The sequence below is a fragment of the Eretmochelys imbricata genome, chromosome 2 (assembly GCF_965152235.1).
Source record: "Eretmochelys imbricata isolate rEreImb1 chromosome 2, rEreImb1.hap1, whole genome shotgun sequence".
Lineage (NCBI taxonomy): Eukaryota > Metazoa > Chordata > Testudines > Cheloniidae > Eretmochelys > Eretmochelys imbricata.
The window spans coordinates 253,851,383-253,876,043 of NC_135573.1; the positions used below are offsets into that span (position 1 = coordinate 253,851,383).

The following is a 24,661-nucleotide window of genomic DNA, read 5'->3' on the forward strand; positions in this document are numbered from 1 at the left end:
TTATTTGAGCATGAGCTTTCGTGAGCTACAGCTCACTTGAATTTCATTCTCCCCCCTCCCACCCCCCCCTTTTTTTTTTTTTAAGTACATTAGTAGCCCTCATGGTTGCAGAGAAAAAGTTGAAAACAAAATACCATGACAGACCCAGGCCGGTTGGGTGCAGTAGTCTGGCAGAAGGAAAACACACTGGACGAATAGTTTTCTGTTTCCTGAGTGACCAGGGCAGGGGCTACCCCAGAGCAGTCAGGAAAGTGCTAGAAGCAATTAAGTCAGGCAGACTCTATAAGACACCTGGGACCAATTAAGAACTGATTAGAAGCAATCAAGGGAAACAGGCTAATCAGATCACCTGAAACGAATTTAGAACCAGCTGGGACTAGTTTAAAAGGAAGCCCCTTCAGAGAGGCCAGCTGGTAGGAGCTGGGAGTAAGAAGGTGTGCTGTGGGAAGGTGCGCAATAAAAAAGAGCCAGGAGAACAAGCATGGTCAGGTACCAAGGAGGGTGCTAGGAGGGGCCGTTTGGGGAAATAGCCCAGGAAAGGGCTATAGCTCCAGTAGTATAGGAAAACTCTCTGTTGCTGCTGTCAATTAGGGTCCCTGGGCTGGAACCCGGAGAAGAGGGAGGGCCCGGGTTCCCCCTAATTCCCCACACACACACACCCCCACCTCTACACAAATGCTCCCTGAGAAGGAAAACAGGGTTCTACACCAAACCCATTTACTGACCTTTGACGGAAGTGACTCAGTAAGCTGTAACCCTTGCCTCTAGGAGGGGGGAGAGGCTACATTGTGGGTCACACAGGGGTGAAAGTAAGGTGGTACGGGGCAGTACAGCATACCAGTAAAAAGTGGCCTGTACCAGCCCATACCGCTGACTTTAAACCGCTGCCACGGCAGTGCTTTAACATCCCCGCCCTTTTGCGCCGCCAGGGGGCGCAAAAGGAGCAGCTACCCCAAGGCTGACTATTTTAAAGGGCCCAAAGCTCCGGCTGCTGGAACCCCAGGCCCTTTAAATTGCTGCCGGAGCCCCGGGCAGCACAGGCAGGCTGGCTGGGGGATGCTGACCCCCCCCAAGCCCCACCCCTTCCTCCCGAGGCTCCGCCCCTTCTGGGGGGGGCCAAAGCCCCCCCCACACCAGTAAGAGACACATTTTACTTTCACCCCTGGGGTCACAGCAAACCTCTGAGGCAAACCCTAACTGCCTAGAAGTGCAGGACCCACCGAGGCAAAGCCGGTGCTCTGCCACAATACATACTCTCTAAGGACTCAAAGAACCATACTTTTTAAAAATTCATTATTTTAAGCCAATCTCATGATTTTAATGGCTGACTCTCAAATTTTAAGTCGATTTTAGGGTTGGCAATACTGAGTTAAACTTTAGCATATTGAAAACTAGCTCACAGGTTCAGATACTGCCAGTATTACCAGTGGTATCATTCGTCCAGCAAAATGGCTGCCATTAGCAAGAGTCTCATAAGAGCCAACTGTAATTTAAAACTTCATTTTCCCACCACATTTCACAGCTAATCTAAGCTGCTTCTTAATTTTTGGAACCTGCTGAACAAAGTGCCTATTGTATTGCTATAAATAGATTTGTATTTGGTATGTATTCCAAGAGCTAATGATTTTTTCTGTGTATACAGTGCTAATGGTAGAAAAAGTTACCTGAAAAATTTCAGGCAGACTGGAAACTAACAAAATCTAAAATTAAAATGTTCCTTGCACACACTTGAACAATCTTCTATAATTTATCTGAAATGCACCAGCAAGAGGATCTCTGATAGAAAATAGGCTTAATCATAGAATATCAGGATTGGAAGAGACCTCAGGAGGTCATCTAGTCCAACCCCCTGCTCAAAGCAGGGCCAATCCCCAACTAAATCATCCCAGCCAGGGCTTTGTCAAGCCTGACCTTAAAAATATCTAAGGAAGGAGATTCCACCACCTCCCTAGGTAACGCATTCCAGTGTTTCACCACCCTCCTAATGAAAAAGTTTTTCCTAATATCCAACCTAAACCTCCCCCACTGCAACTTGAGACCATTACTCCTTGTTCTGTCATCAGCTACCACTGAGAACAGTCTAGAGCCATCCTCTTTGGAACCCCCTTTCAGGTAGTTGAAAGCAGCTATCAAATCCCCCCTCATTCTTCTCTTCCGCAGACTAAACAATCCCAGTTCCCTCAGCCTCTCCTCATAAGTCATGTGTTCCAGTCCCCTAATCATTTTTGTTGCCCTCCGCTGGACGTCTTCCAATTTTTCCACATCCTTCTTGTAGTGTGGGGCCCAAAACTGGACACAGTACTCCAGATGAGGCCTCACCAATGTCGAATAGAGGGGAACGATCACGTCCCTCAATCTTCTGGCAATGCCCCTACGTATACAGCCCAAAATGCCATTGGCCTTCTTGGCAACAAGGGCACACTGTTGACTCATATCCAGCTTCTCGTCCACTGTAAACCCTAGGTCCTCTTCTGCAGGACTGCTGCTGAGCCATTCGGTCCCTAGTCTGTAGCGGTGCATGGGATTCTTCCGTCCTAAGTGCAGGACTCTGCACTTGTCCTTGTTGAACCTCATCAGATTTCTTTTGGCCCAATCCTCTAATTTGTCTAGGGCCCTCTGTATCCTATCCCTACCCCCCAGCATATCTACCTCTCCTCCCAGTTTAGTGTCATCTGCAAACTTGCCGAGGGTGCAATCCACACCATCCTCCAGATCATTAAGGAAGATATTGAACAAAACCGGCCCCAGGACCGACCCTTGGGGCACTCCACTTGATACCGGCTGCCAACTAGACAGAGAGCCATTGATCACTACCCGTTGAGCCTGACAATCTAGCCAACTTTCTATCCACCTTATAGTCCATTCATCCAGCCCATACTTCTTTAACTTGCTGGCAAGAATACTGTGGGAGACAGCGTCAAAAGCTTTGCTAAAGTCAAGGAACAACACGTCCACTGCTTTCCCCTCATCCACAGAGCCAGTTATCTCATCATAGAAGGCAATTAGATTAGTCTGGTATGACTTGCCCTTGGTGAATCCATGCTGACTGTTCCTGATCACTTTCCTCTCCTTTAAGTGCTTCAGAATTGATTCCTTGAGGACCTGCTCCATGATTTTTCCAGGGACTGAGGTGAGGCTGACTGGCCTGTAGTTCCCAGGATCCTCCTCCTTCCCTTTTTTAAAGATGGGCACTACATTAGCCTTTTTCCAGTAGTCCGGGACTTCCCCCGATCGCCACGAGTTTTCAAAGATAATGGCCAATGGCTCTGCAATCACACTTAAGAAGTGTTTTAAAGATGTGCTTATTCTTTTTACAGGATTTATTAGAACAAAACAACGTTTCAGGCCTAAAGGGAGGAAATTATATTGTTCTACAATATGTTTGGCTAGCAGAGAACAAAAACATCTCGTAAAGAGATAGCATGTTGTTGGTCAGTTTTCTATTAGAACCGACGGCTGAATTTGCTTCAGGTAAATTAGGTGCATTGTAAAGGAAGCCAGACGGTAGTATTCAAAAGCTGAAGAAAGTTTATACCTCCTGAGAAGGGTAAAATGGGAAAGTTACAATTACTAGTGACTGAATTTCTTAACCACTCCTCTTTCTTTCTGCATACCATAAGCTTATTCAAGGAGAAGGGGTGTAAATAGGCCTTATATTACAGGGGGAGGCAACTGTCTCCCCTCCTCCCCCATGTGGAATTCTAGCAGCTCAATGTTAAGATCATAGGAGGAAGAAGGAGGGAGACAGTGCCCAAAGGGTACATATATTTATTATTCCTGATCAACATCCACATAAAAGATCACGTTTTTCAAATCGTTCACTTCACAGATTATGTAATTTAAAAATGCAGCTTCACAGTTTATCACAGATAACTGTATAGTTTTGTGTAAACTGATTCAGCACTGCATTTGCACAGTCAATCAGTAAGACTGCTAGCTTTTTATAAGATATAAAATAAATCACAGAGCAAAATCTTGACTCCAAAACCATTTTCGAATAAAAGCATATTTTTGCTACTGACGGTAATAGCATCTTCCCTAAGGAACTCACACTTGCTTTGTTAAAACTACTTGATGAAACAGAGGAGCTACTGAGAAAACATTACTTATCTGTCACTCTTATTCTCTGAAGATACAAGCTGCAGTAGATCACTCCTCAGAGCTCTAGCATCTCCCCACAAGTCTCACAGGAGTAGCAGGGAACCAAGCTCTAAAACAGGGGTGGGTAAACTACGGACCATGGCCAGCGATGAGCTGCCAAAAGCTGAAGAACCGATTCCTTCACTTGCTCCGGGTCTTCAGCAGCACTTTGGCGGCGGGTCGTTTGGTGCCGTCGAAGACCCGGAGCAAGTGAAGGACCCGCCGCCAAAGTCCCGGAGCGCTGCCAGGTGAGTAAAAATTAAAAAGGGATTCTCAGGGGAACCTCCCCAGCTGAGAGCTCAGGCGGGCCGGAGTTTGCCCACCCCTTTAACAACCGGTTCACGCGAACCGGTGCAAACTGGTTCCAGCTCACCATTGCCCGTGGCGCCACAGGCCCTGCGCCATTTCCGGAAGCAGCCAGCATCATGTCCCTGCATCCCCTGGAGGAGGGGTGGGCTACGTGCGCTGCCCTCGCCTGCAGGCACCGCCCCCCCGCAGCTCCCATTGGCCGGGAACAGGGAACCACGGCCAATGGGAGCTTCAGGGGAGGTACCTGCAGGCAAGGGAAGCACACTGAGCCCTCAGCTCCCCCCTCCCCCAGGGCCGCAGGGACCTGGTGCCAGCCGCTTCTGGGAGCGGCGCAGGGCCAGGGCAGGCAGGGAGCTCACCTTAGCCCCACTGTGTGCCGCTGCCACCCCGGAGCCGCTCCACATAAGCGGCACCGGGCCAGAGCCCACACCTCAACCCCCTGCCCTGAGCCCCCTTGTACACCCCACACCACTCCTGAGCCCCAACCTCCCACCCTGAGCCCCCTCTGACACCCCTCCCGCACCTCGAGCCCCCTTGTACACCCCGCATCCCTCCTGTGCCTCAACCCCCGCCCTGAGCCCCTTCCTGCACACCACACCTCCTCCTACACCCCAACCCCCTGCCCCAGCCCTACATTCATGGCCCTGCATGCAATTTCCCCACCCAGATGTGGCCCTCGGACCAAAAAGTTTGCCCACCCCTGCTCTAAAGCCACTGGTTCCAGTAGGTGGCATCATGCACCAGGCCCCTTAGTGCCTTAAGGCATCAGTACTTTCCTAGACTAACGTAGAAATAACGGCACCAAGTTTTCCAAACTGACTAATGATTGCAGGTGCCTTAATTTTGGGGTGGCCATCTTGAAACCCCTTAGCAGAGCCTGCTTTTCAGAGAACTAGAGTTACGATGCCCCCCCCAGTCACAATATGCTAATGGTGTCGGTCATAAACATACAGCTAAGGGTAGCATAAAATCCCTCCTTTACCTGTAAAGGGTTAAGAAACTCGGGTAACCTGGTTGGCACCTGACCAAAGGGACCAATGAGAGAAGAAGATACTTTCAAAATCTGTGGGGACAGGGGTTTGCTTTTGTTCTCTTTGTTGTTCGCTCCGGGGTCAGTGAGGAACCAGGACAGGGAAAATACATCTCCCTAAGCCATAGCTGAACTAAGCATCTAATCTTACAGAAATAGTAAGTAATAGCAAGGAAATGCGTTAGATTATCTTTTGTTTCAGTTTGTGAATTTTCCCCTGTGCTAAGAGGGAGGTTTATCCCTGTTTTTTTAACCTTAAAGTTTTGCCTAGAGGGGAAACCCTCTGTGTTTTGAATCTGATTGCCCTGTGAGATTATTTTCCATCCTAATTTTACAGAAGTGTTTCTTTTACTTTTCTTTTTAATAAAGTTCTGTGTTCTTTAAGAATCTAATTGGGGTTTTTAGTGTCCCTAAAACCCAAGGTTGGTCTGTGCTCATCTTGTTTATTCTCAAGCCTTCCCAGGAAAGGGGGTGTACGGCTTGGGGGGATATTAGGGGGAAGATAAGGTTCCAAGTGGCCCTCCCTAAATGTTTGTTTGAATCACTTGGTGGTGGCAGCGTTTACCTAATCCAAAGTACCAGGGAGAATTTGTGCCTTGGGGAGTTTTTACCCTCAGCTGGTAAAAAATAAGCTTAGGGGGTCTTTCATGCAGGTCCCCACATCTGTACCCTAAAGTTCAGAGTGGGGAAGGAACCCTGATAGTGCCACACAATGAGAAACCCAGAAAATGAAATACTTGTCTTAATTAAAAACAAACTGAACAGAGACAGAGTGCAAGCGGGACAGTGGACAAAGCAGCAGCATGTATGTATCGTGAGTCCCCAGAACTAGTTAACAACTGACTGACTGTAGCAGCTCTAAGGGCTTGTCTTCACTACAGGGGTAAATCGACCTAAGTTATGCTACTCCAGCTATGTGACTAATGTAGCTGGAGTCGATGTAGTTTAGGTCAACTTACCCCGGTGTCTTCACTGCACTGCGTCGACAGGAGACGCTCTCCGGTCGACTTCCCTTGATCTTCCACCGGAGTCAACCAGAGAGAGCTCTGCCATCAATTTAGCAGGTCTTCACTAAATCTGCTAAATTGATCCCTGCTACATCGATTGCAGCAGTGTGGATAGTGAAGACCAGCCCTAAGAGTCAAAGGAATGACAGCCTTTCTACAAGGGGTGGCCAAAGTGGAGCCCATAAGCCATATGCAGTTCACATTAATACAAAGATGCAACCCACAAAGATAACAGCTCCCAGCATCCGATGCTCCATGTTGACCAGAGCAGGCTGCTCCGCGTAAGATTAGGGCCTGGTCTACATTAGAAAATCAGGTCACTTTAATTACGTTGGTCAGGAGTGTGAAAACTCCATACCCCTGAGTGACATTAAGCCAACCTGAGTCCCTGTGTAGACAGCACTAGGTCAGTGGAGATATCTTCCGTCAATCTAGCTTATCGCCTCTCGGGTGTCTACAGGGAAGGGTTTCAGAGTAGCAGCTGTGTTAGTCGGTATTCGCAAAAAGAAAAGGAGTACTAGTGGCACCTTAGAGACTAACCAATTTGAGCATAAGCTTTCGTGAGCTACAGCTCACTTCATCAGTTGCATTCAGTGGAAAATACAGTGAGGAGATTTATATACACACACAACATGAAACAATGGGTGTTATCATACACACTGTAAGGAGAGTGATCACTTAAGATGAACTATGGAAGGGCTACAGCCGCTGTGCCACTGTAGCGTTTTAAGTGTAGACACACACGTAAGTGCGGCACAGTAGGATTTGCAATCCAAATGGTCAGCACTTGCACACTGAAGATAAAGGTACTTTGCAGCTGGCTCCTTTTAATCAAAATTAGGGGTTGCATTAGGCTCCTTCGCAACAGCACAACATGCTAGCAATTTGGAAAGTCTGGAAAATCCTTACTTGAATTAATGGCAGCAAGCCAACATCGATCACCTACCTGATTTTGATCACTGTAGTCACACTCCCTAACCACAACTAGTCCTCCTTTCTGACTTGGGTGACCCTGGGCAACCAGACATTTGTTGGTTTGAAGGTGATAAAGCTGTGAAAGGAAATGATGACAGCTTAATTTATACCATCATTAAAGGGAAGTAGCAGAAGGAACATTTGGCAAATCTTCTAATAATCCATATTTCCTAAAACTCATCATATGCTCACAAAGAAACAACTTCTTCCCTTTTCACATATAGGACATTCTGCTTTTTAAATTAATATTTTAGTATAAACACACTTTAAAACAATTTAATTTTATCTTCAAGACCTGACAAGTTTCCTCCTCCCTGCAATTTGGAAGTAGTGTGCACACATGACAGAATTTTGCCTGTTGTGTTTGTGTAATTCAGTTATTCCCTAACAACTTCATCCTTTCTCTGAACAGCAGAGGTCACACATATACTTTCACTCCTAGATATTTATGGGTTTTCTTTCTAGGATTCACAGCAATTACAAACATAAGAATGCTTTGCCCCCACCACGTTCCCTTTTGGATTCACTTAATGCAAGTGACTTTGTGCCACCTGACTTCCAAAAACCTCAGGAACTGACTCTACCTGGTCTCAACTACCTTAATTTTATTAGGCCTCTGGTGGGGATTCAATTTAGAGTGTAAAACTTCCCATGTCTTTCGGATGAGATCCCAGCCCAGTTTTGATGCATTGACTGTAACATGAAGTAGAATAACCTGGAGTTTGTTTTTTTTGGACAGACTGGGATCAGACACTCAATATGTGGCTGCATATTGAAGAAAGCCTACTACTGAGATGAATTATAAAGCTCCTAGTGGCTGCTCAGCTGCTCTCCTGGTGTGACAAGAGTCTCTCCCACCCAACCCTGAATTCTGCTGATGGTCATTTGGTCAGTGGTCCCATGAAGTAGATCAGCATGCTCAAAGGCTTTTATTCTGGTCTAGAATTATTTGGCTTCAGTATGATCAACAATAGGAAAAAAAGCTGATCCTCATTTTGGAGCTGAATGTAGACGAGCTTTCACAGCCTTGGAACAGTGAGCCATCCTGAAAAATGAGCCAATTTTGCCTTAGATAAATGCATGCAGTTACTTTGGCTTTTGTCTTATTACTAGGCTATTCCTGAAAAATCAGTATTTTCTTATTCTTTAGATTTATAAAACCAAAAGGCACTGCTATAAAACACTCGAGACACCTCTAATGGATACATAAATCCAGAAAGAAATAGCTACTCTGTAGCATGACACTAAATAATCGGGCAGCACAACAACAAACTAAATTCCATTTTTCTCTGAGCATCACCCCCAGCAATATTTGCTTCTTCAGATGCCTTAAGATGCTATGTCCTGCAGCATAAATAACTGCTATCCCTTTGCTGATTTGCACTATACATCTAAATCAAATAAATTACATATTTTAAACTGAGAGGATTCTAAGGAACATTCTCTATCAAGGACTTTAGGGAAAATTTTGAATGTTAATCACTCACCAGTAGGTCCTTAAATTATGTAACTTACGTGGTTTTAAAATGATGAGTGTGTCTCATCAGTCATGAACCACTAGCGTTTGACAATTTTTATGATACTTCCCCAGCTGGCTAACAAGCACTGCTCCCTTCCAAATTAGTTTTTATATTATAAAAGGTGGGATTTGGAGTAATTTATTCTGAACCCATTGGAGTCTGGCACACTGTGGTGATATTGGATGATCATTCTGTTCCCGGGCCTCTTGCATCAGTTTATGTAATGAATTAGAGCCAAAGCTGACTAACCACCCCACACAATATTGAGCACACTTATCAAACCCCAAAGACTCAATCTGCAGGACATTAATTATATTTGGCAGTACACTGTCCTGTTTATTCAAAGGACATACAAGGCTATCCTCTAAATCGGGGTGGCCAACCTGGGGCTCCGGAGCCACACGCGGCTCTCCAGACGTTAACGTGCGGCGCCTCGTCTAGGCGCCGACTCCGGGGCTGGAGCTACAGGCGCCAACTTGCCAGTGTGCCGGGGGGGGCTCACTGCTCAACCCCCGGCTCTGCCACAAGCCCTGCCCCCCCTCCACCCCTTCCCGCCCCCTCCCCGAGCCTGCCATGCCCTCGCTCCTCCCCCTCCACCCCCAGAGCCTCCTGCATGCTGTTAGGATATAGATATTCAGGCCTGTCTGTAAAGGCCTATACTCTAAGAATTTAGATGTATTCTTATCACTTAGCTAGTTATAGAGATATAAAAGAAAATCAAAATCACTGTCTGCTGGTGTAAGGGCCTTCTCTTACTGTGACAGTCTGAGGCCCTGTTCTTAGGCTAAAGCCTCTGGCTAAGCAGCAGAGGCAGCCATAAGCTGGGAAGCATACGGTCACATCCTCACATTACAAACTAGTCACATTGAAATAAGGTGCTATTGGGTTGTTAGGAATACAATCCTGTCCTGATAGTGCTTATCGCCTCCAGAGAAAGGGAAGTGCCTAGAAAATGTAAAAGGAAACTTAGTTTGATAGCATCCTGTCTGGCAAGAACTCACTTATCAATAGCTGGGATGTGAAACCCTCATTTCTGTGTTGTTCTATCATTGTAGTCTCCATTTCCCTACTGTTTGTCTGCATAATCTGTGTCTGGTTCTGAGATTGTTTCTGTCGGCTGTATAATTAATTTTGCTGGGTGTAAACTAATTAAGGTGATGAGATATAATTGGTTAAATAATCATATTACAATCTGTTAGGATTGGTTAGTTAAATTTCAGTAAAATGATAGGTTAAGGTATAGCTAAGCAGAACTCAACTTTTACTATATAGTCTGCAGTCAATCAGGAATTAAGGGGGGGAATGGGAACAGGGAATGGGGGTGAGGAAACTGGAATCATGTTTTGCTAAGGGGGGGAATGGGAACAGGGACACAGGTAAGGCTCTGTGGTGTCAGAGCTGGGAAGGGGGACGTTAAAGAAGGAAACTGGAATCATGCTTGCTGGAAGTTCACGCCAATAAACATCCAATTGTTTGCACTTTTGGACTTCGGGTATTGTTGCTCTCTGTTCATGCGAGAAGGAGCAAGGAAGTAAGTGGGTGAAGGAATAAGCCCCCTTACACATGCCACGAAACAGCTGATTGGGAGGTGTGGGGAGGGAGAGGGAGGCGCTGATTGGCGGGGCTGCCAGTGGATGTGAAGCACTGGGAACTGGGCGGGGGAAGCTGTTGGGGGCTGCTGACATATTACTGTGAATCTCTGGCAATGTACAATGGTAAAAGCTGGCTCCTTCTCAGGCTCAGGTTGGCCACTCCTGCTCTAAATTGAAGGGAAGGAGATCCTTGGCTACGGATAAGGCCCCCTCACTTCATTCTGAGATGTTCAAAAGCCTTTAATAACCTCATCCAAAATCAACAGTATTCCTTCAGCTAAGCCTTCATCTGGGAGTAACCAGAAAGCCATTATTATCCTCCAAAGGTAAAAAGAGTGACAAGGGAAATGCCTAAGTGCTTGGTGCATCTGCTGTATTTAGAACAAACCAGACATTTCATTTTAAAACATATAGCGTCCCAACTAGGTACTGAACTGAACTGAAGAAAATATTCTATAACTGCTTCACTGCTGCAGCTCCTTCTGCAGTGAAATCCTAGTGATTTCAAAGGGACTCTACGTGAGCACAGGTGTTCACTTGATGATCGCCTTCTCTGTTCATTCCCTCTGAAGTACCCGGCATTGACCACTGTCAGAAGACAAGATACTGGGCTAGATGGATCCTTGGTCTTACCCAGTATGTCCGATCTTGTGTTCTGCATGCAGCAGCCTGCAGAATTGGGGCCGTACACTTAACAGTTGCATCCATTATTTAAAGTTTACTGATAAATATTGCAGGCTACGCTATGTTGTCCGGAAGGGGCAGGGGGAGATGGCATGTTTACGTATTAACCGGGTTACTTATTAAATTGGTTTACGATCATCAGTGAGAGGTTCCCACCTGTCCATACCTAAAATAAGAATTACCTGAGTCTCCTACAGCTCTCTTGCACATAGAAAGATTGACAGATGTTCTATGGAATCTGGATCCATTCCTGCTTTTTTGGAAAGTTTAAAAAAAAAAACTGTACTGGGCCAGATTCAGCACTGGCGAAAGCAGGTGCAACTCAGGTAATTCTTGCATACAAACCCATAAGCCAAGGTCTACTTAGTAATAGATGGATATGCACCATTTTAAAAGTTTATCACCATATCCTTCTTGGTGGTGTTTTTTGCTAGGTTTCCACTAATACGCCAAATGCTTTCGCTGAACACCTAAGAGTAAGATTTCTTACTTGGCCTCACCTTATGGGTAAAGGGCAAGAGAGGCATTTTCAGTCAGATGTGAATTTTCATCTTTGCAGAAAACTGTTGAATAAAAGTACTGACCGAGGATATCTAATTACATTGTACATCCATTATAAACAAAGAGTGTGAAAGTCTCGTGGTAGGTTCTTCTCAATCCATATCTACTCTCAGAACCAATGGTCAGTCATGAAAGTGTCCTATGTGGACTTTAAAGCTGCAAAGCCCTCAATGCAGGGAAAGACACTGCTTCATTACTGTACCATCTGAAAAGAACCTGGCTTACATAAAGGGGCCTTTTCCAATTTACCTCTGGATAAATATACAAAATTTGTCATTTTCAAGACAAAACTAACTTTTATTACAGTAATACACCAAATCACCTACTGTGAAAACAATTTACTGTACTTAATCCTATGTGCACCATCACAGTAAGTTTCAAAACTACCTAAAAAGGGGGGAATCTAAGGATTTTCTAAAGAAGTTGAATAGTGTCTTACCCTTCCATGCTGCAGTATTTTTGGTCGTTTTTGCCCTCTGTTAATAAAAACTGGTTGCTGAGCTTTGGCATTGGGCCCGGATATTTGCATCTCTGGGTAGATATTATCTAAATACCATTTAAATGACTTGCAGTTCATTTTTTTTCTCAACTCCACACGGTCAGTAATGTTTCCATAATTCCTGGTCCTTAGTTCAGGTCTTAGGGCAAAATATTGTTCCTACATAGAAAAGAAATAGGAGAAAATATCGTATCAGAACTATGTACATTACTTCTAGTACCAATTTTAAACCATGATTAATCCAATGCATTAAACTACATACCTGTTCCATTTAACCACTGACAAAGTATTAAATCTTCTCTGAAAATTGGAACTAGAATCATAGAAGATTAGGGTTGGAAGAGACCTTAGGAAGTCATCTAGTCCAACCCCCTGCTCAAAGCAGGACCAACCCCAACTAAATCATCCCAGCCAGGGCTTTGTCAAGCCAGGCCTTAAAAACCTTGAAGGATGGAGATTCCACCATTTCTCTAGGTAACCCATTCCAGTGCTTCACCACTCTCCTAGTGAAATAGTTTTTCCTAATATCATAGAATATCAGGGTTGGAAGGGAAGTCAGAAGGTCATCTAGTCCAACCCCCTGCTCAAAACAGGGGCAATCCCCAACTAGACCTCCCCCATTGCAACTTGAGACCATTGCTTCTTGTTCTGTCATCTGCCACCACTGAACAGCCAAGCTCCATCCTCTTTGGAACCCCACTTCAGGTAGTTGACAGCTGCTATCAAATCCCCCCTCACTCTTCTCTTCTACAGACTAAATAACCCCAGTTCCCTCAGCCTCTCTTCGTAAGTCATGTGCCCGAGCCCCTTAATCATTTTTGTTGCCTTCTGCTGGACTCTCTCCAATTTGTCCACATCCTTTCTGTAGTGGGGAGCCCAAAACTGGACACAATACTCCAGATGTGGCCTCACCAGTGCCCAATAGACGGGAGTAATCACTTCCCTTTATCTGCTGGCAATGCTCCTACTAATGCAGCCCAATATGCCGATAGCCTTCTTGCAACAAGGGCACACTGTTGACTCTTATCCAGCTTCTCAACCACTGTAATCTCCAGGTCCTTTTCTGCAGAACTGCCTCTTAGCCAGTCAGTCCCCAGCCCATAGCAGTGCATGGGATTTTTTCCATCCTAAGTGCAGGATTCTACACTTGTCCTTGTTGAACCTCACCAGATTTATTTTAGCCCAATCCTCCAATTTGTCTAGGTCACTTTGGACCATATCTCTACCCTCCAGCGTATCTACCTGTCCCCCCAGCTTAGTGTCATCCACGAACTTGCTGAGGGTGCAATCCATCCCATCATCCAGATAATTAATGAAGATGTTGAACAAAACTGGCCCCAGGACAGACTCCTGGGGCACTCCCCTTGATACCAGTTTGCAATTAGACATTGAGACATTGATCAGTACCCGTTGAGCCTGACGATCTACCCAGCTTTCTATCCACCTTATAGTCCATTCATCCAATTCATACTTTTTTAACTTGCTGGCAAGAATACTATGGGAGACCGTATCAAAAGTTTTGCTAAAGTCAAGGAATATCATGTCCACCGCTTTCCCAATAGCCTCAGAGCCAGTTATCTCATCATAGAAGGCAATCAAATTGGCCAAGCATGACTTGCCCTTGGTGATTCCATGTTGACTGTTCCTGACCACCTTCCTCTCCTCCAAGTGCTTCAAAATTCCATAATGTCATTTTAGAGACAATGTTTACTGTGCCTCTATGATTTCCATAACAAATTTGTTTTGTTTACAAGTGAAAAAAGTATTTATTTTCTAACTGCCAGACATGCAAGTTCAGGGCTTGTTCTTGCATATGAATGATGTTATTCATGTGGTTAGTCTCACTGACTTCAACAGGACTACGCCTGTGATTGGTGATATTCACATCCACATGCATTTACAAGACCAGGCCTTTAATCTGGGCTCTTGGAGTTAAGATGGGTTCTGTCCTTATCCTACTTCATCCCTAGTAATAAAGATTCTAAATTATGCCCTCAGTCACACCTGTGCAACTCCAACAGTGGTGCAATGAGAGCTAATGAGATTACACAATATCATTAGCCATAATAATGCCTGCAGAATCATTATTACTGGTGATGTATGAAAAAGGAAATTCCCATGTTGATTCTCACATCCTAGACTGAGTTTGCAAGTAAAACAGAAAAGACACTGTCTGTATACTAGGCTAATTTCATATGCATTCTTTAGGATACAATAAGCATGGAACCCTGACACTTCGCTGGGTAAACCTGCGCTTTAACTGATGTCTGGAACTTGCTGGCAATAATGACATTCTAGTGCTTACATCCATCATTACTGAGATACTTGTTGATTCTGAAGATGATTGTAAAGTTAATATCACTGAAATTTCTGTAGCAGGTACAAAGAAGCTATAAGAGCAAGGCTAATACAATCTAGCACAAGGCATATCATGTATATAGTGAAATGGATCCAGGGCAACTGTACATTGTCATAGGAATGAATTAGATAAGACTTTTCTGTATCAAATATATAATTCTGTGTATTATTGTATCTGTTCATTTTTTCAATAAAAGTATTAATGAAGTGGGATATTCAGTGTAGTCATCATCGTATCCTTAAAAGTGTAACTGATATCTTGCTTTTTTGTATTGCATATTTGTATCTCATATTGCATAAATACATAATTTGCAACTCCTCAGGAATGTAAAAATTAAAATGCAATTTTTACTATTTCCCTATCTATCATATAGAATTTTTAATTATTTACTAAATGCTGCTGTTGTACTCTCTGCTGAACAAAACAGAGGAAAACAGACCATCTATACTAATCTTTCTATGTCTCTCTTCTATATCATTCATCCCACCACAGCTTCAGTCAATACCATTATCTTGCACTTTCATTATATGTATAAGCATGGAAATATCTTCAGACCTGCCTTCCACCCCTAAATCTGTTGTAACAAAAGACCCTGGCAGCTTTCAGAGAACAAGGATAGAAAAAGCTGGAGAACTACATAGCTGATACAAGAAAAACGGCACAGAACGGAGGTAGGGTACTCATACAATCAGTAGGTGAAGTCCTTTTTGGACAGGAAGTGGGATTGGCTGGTGCCTCTGGTCCCTAATGCTGACCTCACAGGCCAAAAAGACACACAGCGCTTGGGAATTTCTGAGTATCTCACACTAAGTATGTCACATGAGCGAGAACCGTGCACAGATAGTATCTTGTTAGACAAAGGAATGGATGTGTTATCACAAACTGGAACAATTCAATGAACACTCCCATTTCAAACTCAGTAATTTTTGTCTTACCTTATATTCATCCATCCAAACGTGTGCCAGGCGCAGAGAGTTATGTGCCATGGTATCCTTCCCCCCTGGTGAGCCATAGGGGCGCCTTTTACGGAATATGTGTCCTACTCTGGAGCAAGGGATGATTAGAAGTCTACCCCCACACATCCAGATCTGTCCGCAAGAAAGCAGAAGACACCTCACTGTAGAGTACAGAAAAGGTTCAATGCTATTTATTAAGAGGATAGTTAGGGTAGAATTGTGTGTGCTCAGTATTCAGTTTTTAAAGGCTCATCTCACCATTAAATCAAAACCAATTTCCTATGGGTGGAAAAAGGCAAGGCTTTACTCTCTGAAAAAGGCAATGTCCATATCAATTTGCCTAGATCACCCTCCCTGTCACTTGTTAGGATTGTTCAAAACAAAATGTGGCAAGCGGTTTTTAAAAACAATAACAGCACGTATTTTCTCCCACTCTACTTCCCATTGGAAAGAGCCACAATGTTTTTCAAGCTTTCAATATTTAGTTTTCAGACAAAAGACCAAACATAGAACATTTCAGGACAACAGTGAAAGTTTAGAAAGTTATAGGTGACCATACAGGTTAACCCAGTACTGCAGACAAGGCTTAAGTACACAGGTCCAACCCGGCTAGAGTGGACACAGTGATACTGGTATAAAAGTGCTTTATTACAGTATAGGTATTCCCATACAGGCAGGGCACCTTTATACCAGTGTGTCCACACTAGGACTTGTAACAGTAAAACTATAAATTGGTTTAAAAAAAAAAATCACACCTGTCAAGGTTCCTTCCCCACTCTGAACTCTCGGGTACAGATGTGGGGACCTGCATGAAAACCTCCTAAGCTTACTTTTACCAGCTTAGGTTAAGGTCCTTCCCCAAGGTACAAACTATTTAACCCTTTGCCCTTGGACTTCCACTGCCACCACCAAACGTTTATCTGGGTTTATTTATTAGGAAAGCATTGTTTGGAAATGTCTTTCCCCCCAAAATCCTCCCAACCCTTGCACACCACTTCCTGGGGAAGGTTTGGTAAAAATCCTCACCAATTTGCATAGGTGACCACAGACCCAAACCCTTGGATCTTAAGAACAATGAAAAAGCTTTCAGTTTCTGAAAAGAAGGATTTTAATAGAAGAAAGAAAGAATCACCTCTGTAAAATCAGGATGGTAAACACCCTACAGGGTAATCAGATTCAAAACATAGAGAATCCCTCTAGGCAAAACCTTAAGTTACAAAAAGACACAAAAACAGGAATATCCATTCCATTCAGCACAGCTTAATTTCTCAGCCATTTAAAGAAATCATAATCTAATGCATATCTAGCTAGATTACTTACTAAATTCTAAGACTCCATTCCTGTTCTGTCCCCGGCAAAAGCATCACACAGACAGACAGACTCTTTGTTTTTCCCTCCCCACAGCTTTTGAAAGTATCTTGTCTCCTCATTGGTCATTTTGGTCAGGTGCCAACGAGGTTATCCTAGCTTCTTAACCCTTTACAGGTGAGAGGATTTTTCCTCTGGCCAGGAGGGATTTTAAAGGGGTTTACCCTTCCCTTTACATTTATGACATATATTTACCTCTGTCAGTCATACTGGTATAACTTTGAAGTGTTGACCAGGGATTAGAATGGACTATTTATTTATTACTACTAGTATAAGGTTAATCATTTAACCTTAACTTCAGCATCCCTACTGTTCCTGCTACAGTACATGTGCAACACAATAACCTGTGTAACAGGTCATCATCTTGATTAATCAATCTCCTGTCCATTTCAGAGTATCCCCAAACTTAACAAGTACATTTTTTCTCCACCTTAATATAACAACCTCCATTAAGCAAACACTGTTAAGTCCTGTAAGTGGTTGTTTAAGACAGGTTTCCCACATGTGCTGTATGCAGATACATATACATGTGTGTGACTTGTAATCCCTTTTGCATGTATGAGTTAAAATGTTTGCCCTACTTTATCTTCTTTCTGGTAACTAAAATTCAGGGATTTTAAGGCCAGAAAAGACCATATTGATGATCTAGTCTGACCTACATAACACAGGCTAGAACATGTCAACCAATAATTCCTGCATTAAGCCCATAACTTCTGGTTGAGCTAGGACACCTGTTTTAGAAAGATATCCAATCTTTAGTTTGCACCTTGCTTCCATTCTGAGTTTTTCCTAACTTCAGCTTCCAGCCACTGGATTTTGTTGTGTGTTTGTCTGCTAGACTAAAGAGCCCTTGACTCTCAGAAATCTTCTCCCCAAGTAGGTACTTACAGACTCATCAAGTCACCTCTTCACCTCCTCTTGGATAAGATAAATAGATTGAGCTTCCTAAGTCTCTCACTGGAAAGCAGATTTTCCAGGCCCTGAATTCTTCTAACAACTCTATTCTGAATCCTTTCCAATATTTCAACATCCTTTTAAAAGCAGGCATGCCGTACTTCGGCACAATATTTCAGTAACAATCTCATCAATGCTGTACAGAGGTAACCATCTCTCTCCTTCTACTCAATATGCTCCTTCTTATACATCCAAGGACTGAGTTACGCCTATAGCCACAGCATCACCATACGAGCCCCAGTTCAGTTGGCTTTCCACCATAACCCCAAATTTGTTTTCAAAGTCACTGATTTCCAGCATTCAGCCCAACACCCTGTAAATGTGACCTACATTCTTTGTCCCTATCATGACTCAATTTGCAAACAGATTTGCTTAAAGTATTTTTATTTTGTACATTTTGTGCAGCAGGGGCTAAGAAACATTTGCCAGTGCTGGTTTCCTTAATGAGTCCCTGCCTCACATTTGCCCATACCTAGTGACTGAATCAACATTCCTTATAAACTCAAAGGTGCCTACTACTTGTTTGAAAAAAGTTCAAAGCAGTTTAATTATTTTTAAATCTCTACCCTGCAATCAAAGAGGAGATAAAATGTAACACAAGCCTAATGAACCAATTACAGTGGAACCTGCCGATAGTAACTTTCTGTCCATCTTTCTTCAACAGCTCAGGCTAATCTTCTGCATGATCCTTAATTTGTACAGTACCTGTCTAAACTGGGATTCAAGCTCCTCTGAGAAGGATTCTAGCAGGTTTGTAAAGAGCCTATAAGCCTACAGAAATGTTATGTAAATAAACCTGTTTATATTAAAAGGGCAACTGGCAGCTTGAAGTTGAGTCAATTTCACGAACTGAGTAAAAAGTAGTTTCACGCTGCCGGTGACTCCTCCTGCCAAATTTGTCATTTTACAAACCAGATTCTCTTATTTCAAGTCTCTCTCTCTCTCTCCCTATGCTGTGTGAAAGACCCAGACAAACAAAAGGGGAAACTGTAAAAGTGACTAAAGATAAGTGCTGCCAAACACTATAGAATAAAAGTCAAAAGGGAGAACATTTTTCCCCCCTTTAAACTTCCAGTTACAATCAAATTAGTTCTTACAGTAGTGGATCAGAAATTTCAGAGTGTTATTTTGTAAGTTGAAAGCATCCTTTGAAAGGAAAATGAAGGCCCCATATACCTTCAATAGGCAAACAGAAATTCCAATGCTAATGAATCTCTGCTTAGGTAAGGGAACAAGTAGAGCACCTACTGTAATACAAACCAATTACCCGAAATGATATTTCCAGATTTTCTCCTCCCCAGATGTCCATGCCACTATCATACTGTCCAAGTTCATTGAAGTATTCTCTATCCATAGCAAACAAACCTCCTGCCATAGTAGGTGACCTAGAAGAGAAAAAGTTAAAAATGAGTTCCCATTGTCTACACACTCGTTTTAATAAAAAATAAAAAAGTTACTCTAGCTTAATCATCAAGTCCCCAGTCCTACTACTGGATCCAGATGGTTGGACCCCATTGACTATGACTGCAGGATTGAAGTAATCAGACCAGGTCTCAAAAGATCCTATAATTTATTTATTTTTAAAGGAAAGTGTATAAATATGATCTATGATCTCTCGCTGTTCCATCACGTATAACTGTGCAACATACATTTACCTGATGTGTACCTTTAAACAACACTTGGCTAATGTGAGCAAGGTACCTTTTAGTTTGTGCCCACAGCACCCACATGGGGAAGTGACAGCACAGCTTGCTAGTGCACATGGCCATCCATGCACCCATAGTCCAAAATGCAGGGCTATGAAAACAAGCCCTCAGTCTTCCTTCAAATGCAAATAGCCGGCTGCATAGAAACCAAATTACTCTTTTGCAATGACATCACCGGCATAAGTGCACTGCCACCCTGCCTAGTATCCAGTCAGGTTATATTTTTGTCTCTTTAGCTCTGACACAGTACCTACATTTTCTGGTTAACTGATTACGTTGCTCTGGATCTAAAATGTATGGATGTACTTGTTCATTATATGTACAAATGTACAGTGATGTGCGTACAAATCAAAATGATTATATATTTCCCTCTCATGAACAAAGGGCTAATATAGGCTGGTCCTGACCTGACTGGGGAAAAAATATATTCCAGTGTACACTGTACTTTCTGGTATCACCTGAAGTAAGTAATAATTCCCTTTCTATGTGAAACAAGGATCAAGCTTAAAGTATGCAGTCCAGTAAACCTAATGAGGTGTAATTAAATTATTTATCTTGTCTCACAAACTGAATTTAAAATCAGGAGTACTGATGTTTCATCATTAATAAAATCATCAGGTTATCCCCCAATTGTTATAACTCTTCTACAGTTGAGTATTTGTTCTCGCCGGAGGTTTTCCAGCTCTTTGTCCCTTCTATGCACTGCCTCTTATGTAGCATTTTTACTGTGTCAATATATTTTGTAAAAAGAAAAGGCGTACTTGTGGCACCTTAGAGACTAACAGATTTCTTTTTGCGAATACAGACTAACACAGCTGCTACTCTGAAACCAATATATTTTGTAAACATCTGAACGTTAGTTACTATTCTACAACCTACATCCTAAATTGTTCCTGTATGACCAATACCTCTTTTTATAAGCAGGAAGTCCCTGTCTGCTGTTGCCCTGGCAAAGTGTAAGGCGCAGAGACGGGGGGAGGAAAGAGCAGTCCATGCAAACATGCCATGTGGCAGTGGCTAAAGACAGGCATTCCACAATCCTAGTCAGTAAAAATGCAATAAAAGAATCCAGGGTAAGCAGCCCTAAGTCTGGATTCCCTTGTTTGTTCTGACATGGTCTTCTGCTGTAGGATTTGTCCCTCTAACATCTGGGTAGAGAAGAATCCAGCACATTTGGATTATGAAGGTTTCTAAATAGATGACAAAACAAAAGACTTTCCATTAGGTGGAAAGTGATATTCAGAGATTTTAAAAAACAAACTTTTAGAATATTGTTTAAGCAATGTGAGAGCTTCTCTAAATGGGGAAGTCACTCTCAAACTCAGGAAATTTAGTTACTGTAGATGATGGGACTCCATTTAAGTACCAACATTGTCTTTGGGCTCAATCCCAGAATCCTTGGAAGACAAGCTGCTTTGCCTACACAGAGGACTGCATCTTCAGGCACATGGTGGATTATCTCTAACCAAGATTCCTAATTTAAAATTTTCTTTGATGGATCTCCTCCACTTTTCTCCCATGTGTCTTCTAACTTCAGAAATACCTGCAGTGATCTTTTCCCAAATAGATTCTTGCTGAGCCAGTTTATTAAGAAATACCATGAGAAGTTTCTTGGCTTCCTTAGGTCAAGCCTTTTGGTGGGAAAACCCGATGTGGAAAACCTGATGCACGGTCTTCAAACCAGTGTTGGAGCAGCTTATGTCATCTCGAAGCATTGTTAATTCACATTCCAAGGGCAGAGGAGGACAAAAACACACAGCCAAGTTTCAGAGCCCATCCCAGCGATAAAATGTAATAAAGCACTAACATTCTGCCAGAAATTAGTTGAATTGTTTTGATTAAAGCTCCCTTTTTATCAAATCAACCTAGTGTCAATGAATGGTGCTGGATTAACAGCCCGACAGACTGAAGACCTCTAAACTAGAGAACATATGCAACATATCAGCTTCTCCACATTGCTCTGCCAGCTTCAGCCTTGCTCTTGGAGGGACTCCCCTGCACAAGCCATTTCTACTGCAGTGCCTAACCAATATCTGCCCTCTCTGCTAAGACAAAGTTTCCAAAAGTGGTGGCAATTTTATAACATGGACATGTCCAGTAGGAATTGGACTGATACTGTTTATTTCTGATAGGCCACCAGACACCTATTGTATAGTAGAAACACCAAAGAAGGTGCTGCCAAGTCCCAGTGCTCATCTTTTGCCTTGAAGAATGACCCTGGGAAGCACTTCAGGCCGGACTCCAAGGGTTGACCATAGAAAGGATGGATGATTTCAAAGTACTCGCCACAAAGCTTGATGGCGTGGCTAACGGTTTGAGGCAGCTTTTGCATCCGTGCACGTTCAAGTAGAAAGCTTTATACCAAGATAAATGCTAAAATCTAAAAGAAAAAAATTTAAAAGACTATCTGAACGGAAAGAAGAGACTCTTGACATGAAAGCTTTTGAGAAAAACTGGTACAACAGTTCTATCATTGACCATGACATTTGCCTTCTTGTTACGAAAGAAGAATTTTCCAAAGCTAGCCTTTCGTTAACATTTGGCCACAAACGTTCCAGAGCTCATGCCAGATGGATACACAGCATATCACTATGGCACAGTTGATAATCAAAATAAGCATCATTAAGGCAAACATATAGCAATACATAGCTCTACTATTAAGGTACTGGATAATACATATTTACATACATACAGAATAGCCTGTAAACTCTTCAGGGTACAGACCATGTCTTATCTGTCTGTAGAGCACCATGGCAAACATGGTGCTATATAAATCTCTAAAAAGGTGTTTTTCTTGCCCTTTAAAAGCAGGCAAATTTGGCGAGGCTAGCCTTTTCCTGTTGTTAAAGTTTAATTTTCTCTTAAACTAACTCAATAAAAATGGAGACAGACCGACCCTTGGCAATGCAAGTCTCTGCTTTTAAAGCTACACATCTCATTTATGAGCTGGTCTCTATTTACCGCACGTTACTTATAATTGTCAACTTGCTTCCCAACAGGCAGGCGAAATCTTACTTGATTGGCGCAGTGGCTCCCTCAGGTCCTTCTAATTCTGACAAAGGAACAAGATCCCATTTAAAGTGCAGACCCCAGTTAAACCCTCCACGCACAACGGGGGAAGAGCTGTAGATGAGCGTGTCAGCACTGATTATGTCAATCACGGGGCACACCACCGTCTTGCTGTCTTCTCTGATTGGCACCAGCAAAGGTTGTAACCACATCTCATTCACTTCACAGTGGCTGTCCAGGAACACCAGCACTTTTCCTGAGAAGAACAAAAAGCATAAAAAATATGCAGGTCTGTGAAAACACTAAATATATATACACAGATTATTTCTATCAGAGGACTGAAAGCATACACAACAGAGGGAGATGTCATCTCCTCTGGATTGGGATTATTATCTAAAGAAATCCACTAGGATATATTGCATTGTAAAGACAGCAGCACTTTTACAGGTATCAGTACTAAGTATATCAAATATAACTGGGGAAGGGGGGGCAGAATACAATTTTCAAATAAAACCTTGATGGTAGCAATCATCTCTGAGTCCGCTGCTGCTAAAGGGTTTCCTGCAGAGAAATCTTACCGTCTAGCCTGAAGGAGCAGAGTACAGAACTTAACTATCGACAATAATACTGATTACAAAGTAATGCATATGATTCTACATACACTGCACAGACTGCGAGAGCAGCACAGTTCACTAACAATAATGGGAAGCTCCCCTGCTGTGAGAATGAAACAACTCTTGTTCCGCCGTCACTCCAACAATTTTTAATTACTGCATTTATTCTGTTCTAGCTCCCACTAAAGTCCAAGGAAGTCCTTCCGCTGAGTTCCACGAGACCTGGATTAGGCCATTACTGCAGGTATTTTTTCGCAGCTCAAACAGATTCTCCACCACCCTGACAAGGCCCAGAGGATTCTCTCCTATAACTAAACACCTCCACACCGATCCTCAAAAAGCCAAACAAAGGAAGCATCCCCTTGTCTGAGAGCTAGACATTAGTAGCCAGAGGGGTGGAAGACTCTGAAGAGCTGATATTACAAGCCAATTAAGTACCAAAAAAAGACTATCAAAAAAGCTCCACAATGAGTGTTATGCAGTCTTACTCATGCAACAGAAGATCCGTGGAGACCAAAGGTGTAATGCAGGGGGAGGTAGTTGGAAGACACTTGTGGTCTGATAAGCATACAAGGAACCTCACATGAAGAAAACATTCATTCATTCAGGTAGTTCACAGACAAACTAAGTTTCACATCATCAATCTTGACTATTCACATTTAAAGTAATTTCTCGCTCAAATGTGCAGTTATTCATAATATTTCCTTTGGCAGAGTTTCATACTTTGGTAAGCATTTTAACCAGATTCAGTGCTGTGTTGCCATATACACACACAAACTTTATATACATATATATACGTATGAAACAAATACACACAGAGACCACTTAAACTCAGAGTCTGACCACCAGTTTTATACTGGTGTATCACAGATCCATGGCTTTTAAGGCCACAAAAGACCATTATAATGATCTAGCCCTATCTCCTGCATAATACAGCCACAGAAACTCAGGCCTGTCAAGAGAAATTTGGGATCCCAGTGCATCATGTTTGCTAAGGTCCCACCCCCTCCTATTTGATTTTATTTACACTTATGTTACAGACATTTTGGAGACCACCTTGAGCTTAGGGTCCAAGCACAATTGTCCCCTCTTTGTCCTCTCTCATCAGCCCGGCACCCAGTAATTCATGATGTAAGAGCAAAGTCAGGGCCAATATTATTAGGGACAGATTCTGCTAGTCTTACTCACATTAAATAGCACTCTACTCCTTGTAAGAGCCATTAGTTTGTGTGGGACTATTCACCACAATTAGAGATGCTAAAATCTGGACCACTGGGAATAAAGGAGAAGTCTCCAGGCTTAGTCAGTGTAAAAATTATTCTGAAATTTTATTTTAGAAGAGAAAAGTGATGTGATATTGGGTTAATTGAGCTTGATA

At 42.9% G+C, this 24,661-nt stretch overlaps 1 protein-coding gene across 4 annotated transcripts in view; it reads right to left on the reverse strand.

Moving 5' to 3' along the window:
* The window catches only part of GALNT11 (polypeptide N-acetylgalactosaminyltransferase 11), an 87,045-nt gene that overhangs the window by 15,786 nt on the left and 46,598 nt on the right, over positions 1-24,661 (reverse strand). For all 4 annotated transcript variants that reach the window (XM_077808394.1, XM_077808395.1, XM_077808397.1 and 1 more), the window contains exons 6-10: positions 22,676-22,925; positions 19,222-19,339; positions 15,612-15,764; positions 12,258-12,476; positions 7,433-7,537 (exon numbers count right to left, since the gene is read on the reverse strand). In XM_077808394.1, coding sequence (XP_077664520.1) covers positions 7,433-7,537; positions 12,258-12,476; positions 15,612-15,764; positions 19,222-19,339; positions 22,676-22,925 — 845 coding nt within the window. The remainder of the gene's footprint in view (positions 1-7,432; positions 7,538-12,257; positions 12,477-15,611; positions 15,765-19,221; positions 19,340-22,675; positions 22,926-24,661) is intronic.